The following is an 8566-nucleotide window of genomic DNA, read 5'->3' on the forward strand; positions in this document are numbered from 1 at the left end:
TCCCTTTTAGCCCATTCTTTGCTCCTTCTGTAGTCTTGTTGTCATTCCTACCATACCACTCTGTCATTCTTGCTGTGGTGTTGTTTGACCTGTGCTTGTTGGGCCTTTTTGGGCCTGCTGCCTATTCTTTTCTCAATGACTCAATGTGGTCATTGGATTTATATTCATGCTACTTTGGGCTTTCTTAACCCATTACATTGCTCGTGGGCTTCTTTGTCCCATTTTTTTCTTCTTGAGCATCCTTGGCCCATTTTCTAACTCTATATTCCCATGGACTTTTACTAACTCTTTTGGGTTTCCCTAACCCAATTATCTTGTTTTTCATCCTTGGAGCTCATGGGCTTTCCACTAATCCCTTTTCTTGCTTCATTACCTTGGGCTTACTGTGGCCCATTCTCACTTTTCTACATCTCATAATGCCCATGGGTTTACTACTTCTCTCTCTAGGCTACTTTAGGCCCATTTGCTTTCCTCAAGGCTCATTTATTTACTTTATGGGCCTATAATCCATTGTTCATGTCATTCAAGCTTAATGGGTTTTTTCTATTAATCCACTAACTGTACTCTGCCCATATTGTTGGGCTTCTTCCTGCTATTGGGCTTCCAAAATGAGCATCAACAGAGTGTATACTATAGAAAGGAACTAATTGAAATACATGATAATGACATCTGAGGATCCGTTCGGATTGAGGGAGAAGGAGGGGGAGTAGAGAAGAGTATAGTAGAGTTGACTGAAAATAGACTAATTTTAAACCCAATTTACTCTACTCTATTCCCCTCACTTCCCCTCAATCCAAACAGACTATTAAAGTTATCATTTATGATGAAACTAACTATTCATGCGAGAAAGAATAATATATATCTATGATACTCCTAAAGTATTATATAATTTTCCTAAAAACCATAAGTACATATTATGTTTATTCGTTAGGCTTTAATTCAGCATTACGAACATAAATAGCTCAAAAAATAAAAAAGGAAAGAAGACGAAAAAACGTTACAATTTTACAAACATAGAAACAATCTTGATAAAAACCTATGGGAACTCGACCAACTTTGCGTTGCCAAGAACCCCCTAAAAAAACATAAACTAAACTAAACTATAAGACTTGGGCAATAAGTTACACAAATAGAGGTGGTGGATTTTTAGAGGCCACTTCTTCCTTTAGTTCTGAACTTTCTTTGTCTCCTTCAACTGTTAAACTACTCCCACCATTTACTTTCTGTTCTCTACTTTTCCCCCACAAAACACTGTATAGCCCTCCAACCAACAAGAGGCCACCTAGAAGGCTACAAATACAAGAAGATAACGTATATAACTATGGAAACTGAAAGTAATAATAAAATGAATAGTGTCATTCACTGTTAATAGAAATTATTAAATAAGTATTAAATGTTGGAGATATTATATAAATATATATATATATATATTTTGGTAATATGTTGGAAATATTATAAATTTTACTGTTGAAATATATAAAAAATTAATATAGATTTTAAAAAATAGTTAAAATATCTATTTATTATATTGTTGAAGAGATATCAAGTTATCAACCACTATTTCTAACCATTTTTATTCAAAACTCAAAAATGAAATTTGCTTTTTTAACTCTCAATCTCAGCAATTGAAAGCAATTGCATACAGCAGGACATTGCACCTGATCTTTAATTTGCCCACTTTGACATCAATTTTTGTGGCAAGGATTTGGTTTATGTAAAGAATTGATTACCTTCCCAAGCTAATGATCTCGCCTAAGAGAATTGCGGAAGAGAACATTGTCATGATCAGAGCCAATGGTGTAGACATGGCAAGGAAAACTGGTCCTTTCTTCTCAATAACCCATGCTTGCAAGTAGTATGTCAAACCAGTCACCACAATTCCCTGCCAGAAAATAAATTCAACTAGTTTTGTTAGCTTTATTATGTATAAATTAGTGAAATGATTTGAAATTAATTACAATTAATTCAGTTAATTTATCTGATATGAAAGTATATATAGAAAGTTTTATAGAGCTAATGGTTGTTTGAAATCGCACAATAACTATGTTATTATTCCGCGCATCCGTTTCGTTTTCCTTAATCTCTTTGGTCTCAAAATAGGGAAATGATTGAAAAAAGTAGCAGTGGAGATTTACACAGTAAGCTACGGCTAGGAGTCTGACATTCCAACCCAGCTTCCATTGAGAAGGGTCTCTTTCAAAAGCAATGGCAATGGCAAATGACTGAATGGAGCTCAAAAAACACTGAAGAGTAGTGAAGAGAAGCTTTGGAGGGTAGCTCTTCATAACTGGTGCCTGCATCCAAAAAAAAAAAGAATAAGTCTACTACTTGGGGGGTGTGTGTGTGTGTATAGAAATTTATATATCTACGCAATCACACACTGTCAATAATAGGAGTCTTCCACAACTTAAACATCTTTCATGTATGACATATATTACCCATCGAGATCATGTGAATCAGTTACATGAAAAACATTGTTCTTGCTTCACGATAAAATTCTAACTAGGCAAATTTACACCTCAAACAAGAAGCAAAGAATTTACATACCTGCAAAACAAGCCATAGACCCCAAAAGGTGCTGGAAATAAGGAAGAGGAAGCAGCCCTTTATCCACGCTTTGTTCGAAGGAAGATGAACAAGGTGATCTTCGAGTTTAGGGTGACCGAAGAGGTGATGTTGGCCAAAGAATTTCAAATGGGGTCCCTTGTAAAAAGCAAGGGTCGCTGCACCGGCTATGCAGAATAGTATACCTGCAAGCTTTGCAACCCCCGCAATTGTCCTCAACTCCAACACCTCCATCCTATATCATAGCTTTCCACATTAAATGAATTATCTATATATTTGAAATGAACTCCTATATACTAATCAAAGAACATAAGCTCTGCATTAAATGATTCTTCTGTGTATTTAAAGTGGACTTCTACTACATACTAAGCAAACAACATAAGCTTGCCTTGGACTTGGAGTAACTAACTTGACTAATAAAATAGCTAATGAATCAGATTTAAATTCTTATTGTGGATAAGAAATAAGATTCTCATTGTTACTAATATGAAAAGCATCCTCCAATATACTATGTTGTCTTACTTAGTATAAATTGGGGGTGTCAATAGCAAATTGCGTTGGAAAAATAGAGAGTATGTGTTGTGTAACAGAAAACAATGTAATCTTTTGTAATTAAGCAATGTGTGTTGTAGAATTGTGAATGACAATTTTTCAAGTGATCTTTGAGTATCTAAGTATCTTACGTCAAGAGATCTTGGTTTCTTTGAACTTTAATTGTGGGAAATTATAAAGGTTGGGAGATATTTTTTGTATACTCGTGTTTTTAATTCCTCTAAACTGTGGATTCTAGTTAACTCAACTAGTAAAATTTCTGATGGTTGAATAAAAGATTTGAGATTTAATCTCTATGTACACCAAAAACCGATTGGTGTCTTAGTCTGATGATAGAGCTATTATTAAGAGCGGACGTCATAGGTTGAAACTCTCTTACTTAATCACCTTCTTTTTTTCTCTCCAAAAAAAAAAAAAAAATTCCTCTAAACTAGTTCACAAATATATATATATTCCTCTAAAGTATTTTGGAGTTTCTGTGTGTGTATTAATGGTGTTAGTTAAGATAAGTGGATAACTTAGCGCATCACATGCATAAAAATTAGGGTGTAAATTTTGCCATTTGACAGTTGGCAAGTGAACGAATATATTGGTACCCTACCAAGGAGGATGGCGGGGCTTAAATTGTTAAAGAGTATATTAACCTTTGTTTTAATTATCATTTCAAAAATGACAACCATTTCAGCGTGTTTTTCATTTTTATGATAATTCAATTGTTAATAGAGGAGGGATTTGAATATAGGACATCTTCCTTAGAAATACTAAAGAAATGTCAATTAAGCAACAAGGTTGTTAGCATTATACACTAAATCTGGCTTTATTTTTGCTGTTTTTACCATCTAAAGTTCCTTCTACATGCATCAAGCAGCTGGCCTCTTCTGTTCGTTAAATGTGTTCATCCAAAAACAAAATTGAAATGCAAAAGCCATGTTCGACTATGATCAGCGGAAGTGGACAGAGATTTGTGACAAGTTGATTTATGTCATATTGTATTTGTATAGGGTGGTTTTCTCGCCCATTTGCGCTCCAAGCATTCATCTTATTAATTGATATTAATACAAGGAGGAATATAGACAAAAATGGGGTTGCTCGAGACATCACACCTAATTTTGGTTGCAATGTAAAAAATAAGCTCCATTATAATCCAAGAAGATATGCATCAAATTCATTTTTAAAAAAAAGAAGATACACATCACAAAATAAAATCATAGAATAACATATGGCCTTGCTTCTCTGTTGTGGCATATACGAACTTTCTATCTATGTCTTATTAGATATGATACGCCTGTAAATAGAAGATCTTTGCTATAAATATAAATTTTGTCGCTCTTGCAATTTTCTGGAGGTGCCCTTAACGTTTTAGAATTTTGCTAGTTTGGATAGAGACTGCCTAGTTTGGGTTGCAATTCCAAAGTTCAATTATGTGGGGGTATTCATCTCACTAGATATTCCAAAAATTCAAGGGACCCACACATGATGTTTTTCTTGTGTGCCACAATGAGCAATTAATCCAAGTGGGGTTAAGAAAAATGATAAAATTTAGGTACAGTACTTTAAGTGCAGTATCTTAGGTTCGTCTTTTAAGATTTAGTCATGTGACTACTTAACTAAAAAATACATTTCCATCTCGTGAGAAAAAATTCATATGGCAGAATCTTAAATGGTGAATCTAAGGAACAACTTCTAGTACTGTACTTAGGTCTTGCTCTAAGAGAAATGTAGCTTCCTCACCTATTAAATGCATGCTCTAAAAGTTAGTAGAAAGATAGGAGGAAGAATTAGGTAAATAGTTAGTATTGTTTTAGAGATTTCTTCTTGTCTTTTATTTTGTCTCATATTATAAGACAATTTTGCTTTATATAATTAGGGAGGAGCTTATGTACAATGCATCAGTTACATTGAACAAATTAGGATGTAAATATATGTTTAATTTTGGACACATATCTGTATCTCAACATATCTAATACATATATATATATATATATATATATACTGGATACAAGCCGTGTCCATACAACTGTACCCATTTTTGTAAGAGAACAATGAAGTAATAATACTTCTACTTCGGATATCATTCTTTTTTGTCTTTTATTTCTTCTTGTTGTTTTCTTTTTTTGTATATATTTCATTCATATGTCAAGCATTATACATAAAGAAACATTTTTCTATTATGTCTTGAATTTCTTAAGTTTAGTTAAAATGAAGTGTTATAGTCACAATATTTTCACAACAAATTCTAGATAATAAATTTTTATTGGCTCTAATTTAATAATAAAAGTAGGATTCAACAATGGAACACCAGTTGTTAGCCAGAGCTTGACATTTTACCGCGATCTAAACGTGCATGGCTAATGATGTCATTGGTATACCTGGATTACAAAAATTCTTAGCCTTTTAGGTGAACTAGAAACTTTAATACCCAGGAAATATCAGAGAAATCTCAAACTTTTCATTGTAAATTAAGTATAAAGATGTTTCAAGGGTTGAATACCCTAAATATCTTTTCTGATGATAATCATATCATCAACATAAAATAAGGAGAGGAATTTGAAAAATTAAACAAGGAATCTCTCTAAATAACAAACACGATTCAAAGTTTGTCAGAACTTCTCAAACCAAGCATGTGGTGCTTGTTTAAGACTGCAAAAGGCAAGGCAAAGTTTACAAACTTGATTGGGCTTATGAGAGTATCCTAGGGGACGATGCATGTAAACTTCCTCCTAAGTATTACCATTAAAAAATGCAATTTTTTACATCTATTTGATAAAGAGACCATTTCTTAGAAGATGCGATAAGGATGAGAGCCCAAACAAAACTCATTCTTGATATAGATGCAAATATTTCTTCATAGTCAACTCTTTAGTCTTTACTATATAGCCTTTGGCTACTAATCGAGCTTTATAACACTCTACAAATCTAATTAGACAAATCTAATTAGACGATAAATTATACCTATCTATTCCCCTTTTTCATTTGGGAAATTCATTATGTTTGGAGCCTTGATTGTACTATCCACATATATACTTTATAAATTGACATAAAAATGAGATATATACAAGTTGGTTAGATTATTATGTCATTTCTCTAAGAATTGAGAAGACACAAGAAAATTCCAACAAAAATCAAGAGACAACTCAACCAATTGTCACTATGAGATTTTTACGGACACTTTCAAGGCATATCTAACTCAACCAATCAATGCAAAACTAGTTTGTAACTTGTACGAGTGGAATGTTAGAATAACAAAACCACCCACGAAAACTTTACCTATACGAGTGTCGCAATGGAGCTGTATAAGAATTTGAGATTATGCTTTGGAGCATTCATGAAACCAAGATTAAACTTAGGGTTGAAGCATGCCAGCTTAAAAAAGTTAATGTCAATATCTAGACCTTTATGCGTGAGTAATAATTCTTAATAATTCAAATTTAAGATCACTATTGACTCTAGAGTAGAGGTTACTATTTTACTAAATAAGATTCAGGAGTGGAGATTTGAACCCTAAAACACTATGCCAATTAATCCACAAGGCTCTTGGCTATGTTCATAATGACTATAAAATTTATTATGAAATATAATATAGCCCATTAAGACAAATAATTGTTACGAAATATCTTGTGAATTGTTGTCCATTATTTTGTGATTAAGTTTTCATGTAACTCACAAATATTTTAACTCTAGATAAAGGAACCATGCCAACCGTGAAGAATATATAGATTAGAATTATTGAGATACATGTAGAGTGGGCATTGTTATGTTGTGGGAAAATATATGTTTCTTTGGTGGAGCTTTTGCTTTATAGAGTGGGCATTGTTATGTTGTGGGAAGATGTGTTTGACTGTTGTACTTGTATCATTGGAGAGATGAGCTAGTGAAACCGCTGCATCGTTTAGATGTATGTTGAATATTCTCACATGTTAGTGAGAAAATACGCCTTTAAGAAGAGTAAGATATTTGTACACCAACCAAGCCACATATCAGTAATAGCTATAAGTAATTTTATTATTATGCACATCATGTGTTTATTTTTAAAATTCATATGATCGTGAGTTTCTTACTTTATTATGAATCGTTGAATTATTTTATTATATTTTTAAAACCGTCCATCCAAATCCAACACTTTCCATTTCCATGAAGAAATCTTTTCCCTCTAGCTAATACGGTTTGTAGCCGTATCATCTTGTGCCTTCCCACAAAGTACCCTTAGAACAAAAACAAAAACAGAACAAAACTTCCATACATTTAGAACTACTACACAGACTTCAGAGCTAGCTTATACTCCAAACTTGTAATATATTTGTACGTTTATGAGATTTATCAGCCCACATACCTTGTTATATATATATATATATATATATATTTTTTTTTTTTTTAATTTAATGGTTACAAGATCGAAGGTGAGAAGAATCAAATTTTGATTGTTTTCATGAGAAGCAGTAGACGATACCACTAAACTACAAGTTGCCATATTATAGTTTTGGAGAAAAAGAAACATGAATTATAAAATAAGTTACAATAGAACGCTACCTGAGTAATACTGCCAAGAAAAAAGTTATGACTGGAAGGCAGTTTGTAATTGCTGCAGCCAATGTTGCTGACGTATAAACAATAGCTATGCCATAGATATCCAGGCTTAAAACGATCCTGAAATTGGAAAAATAGAACAAGACCACGCATGAAAGCTTTTCTTTAAGGTTTTAGTCATGGTTATCCACCAATATGTGGTTTTGTAATAATGGTTTTCATTCTTAGTAGGTGACTGCAAAATAATGAAAAGCAAAATTTTGAAGCAAAATGAAATAAATTAAATTAAATAGGACATACCCAAATAGAGAAAGAAGAAAGATCTTGCAGAAGGTCACCAATGATAGGGGCAGCGCCTTTTTCCTAGAGCCCAATATAAAATAACCAAGATTCATTCACCATTTTCATCACCAAATATACTTAGGGAGAAAAGCAAAAAAAAAAAGGGTAATATTATTGTTGTTATTAATACCGTTCAAAGAATACGGCGAGAGGAGCTAAGAAAATAGTTGCTGCAGCTTGTCTATAAAAAACAAACACGAAATTGTTCATACCACCATCTAATGCAGCCTTGGACAGCAAGAACATGCCACAATATATTGCTTGTATAAGAATCACAATCAAAAAAGGCTTTTTTTCCTTCATTTTTGGCGAAGTGAACCCTAAAACCTAGCTAGAGTCACACTTGTTCAAGTAGTAGTAAGGTAAAAACTAGCTAAATGGCTTATATATATAAATAATTTAAAATCAACATTATTAGTGGACAATATTCAAGGGAACGCTCAATGAAAAGAACATGTCTCCTATATTATGACGTGTGTATTGTGTGGTGAAGATACCAAGTTGCTTTAATACTAAGGGGCCACCAAAAGGTGTTAGTGGTGTAACTATTCACCACTCATGCAGAAGTTCCAAAAGTTAGTTG

General features: G+C 33.0%; 1 protein-coding gene across 1 annotated transcript; it reads right to left on the bottom strand.

The window, feature by feature from the left end:
- Positions 1-857: 857 nt before the first annotated feature.
- Positions 858-8347, bottom strand: LOC115994085 (WAT1-related protein At5g64700-like). Its single transcript, XM_031118111.1, has 7 exons — positions 8114-8347; positions 7942-8004; positions 7645-7761; positions 2548-2800; positions 2136-2294; positions 1731-1882; positions 858-1290 (listed from the first exon to the last, which is right to left on the bottom strand). The coding sequence occupies exons 1-7, from the start codon at positions 8284-8286 to the stop codon at positions 1122-1124; spliced, it is 1086 nt and encodes a 361-aa protein (XP_030973971.1). The 5' UTR covers positions 8287-8347; the 3' UTR covers positions 858-1121.
- Between the last annotated feature and the right edge of the window lie 219 nt (positions 8348-8566).

Source organism: Quercus lobata, chromosome 6, assembly GCF_001633185.2.
Source record: "Quercus lobata isolate SW786 chromosome 6, ValleyOak3.0 Primary Assembly, whole genome shotgun sequence".
NCBI lineage: Eukaryota > Viridiplantae > Streptophyta > Magnoliopsida > Fagales > Fagaceae > Quercus > Quercus lobata.

What these genes read in the sequence shown, in the direction of transcription:
- LOC115994085 (XM_031118111.1), bottom strand. Translation starts at nt 8,286, where the DNA reads ATGAAGGAAAAAAAGCCTTTTTTGATTGTGATTCTTATACAAGCAATA. An exon ending in TTCTTGGCAGTATTACTCAG is followed by an intron (nt 2,801 to 7,644) that starts GTAGCGTTCTAT and finishes GCTATGATATAG; the next exon opens with GATGGAGGTGTTGGAGTTGA. An exon ending in GAGATCATTAGCTTGGGAAG is followed by an intron (nt 1,291 to 1,730) that starts GTAATCAATTCT and finishes TTGTATTTGTAG; the next exon opens with CCTTCTAGGTGGCCTCTTGT.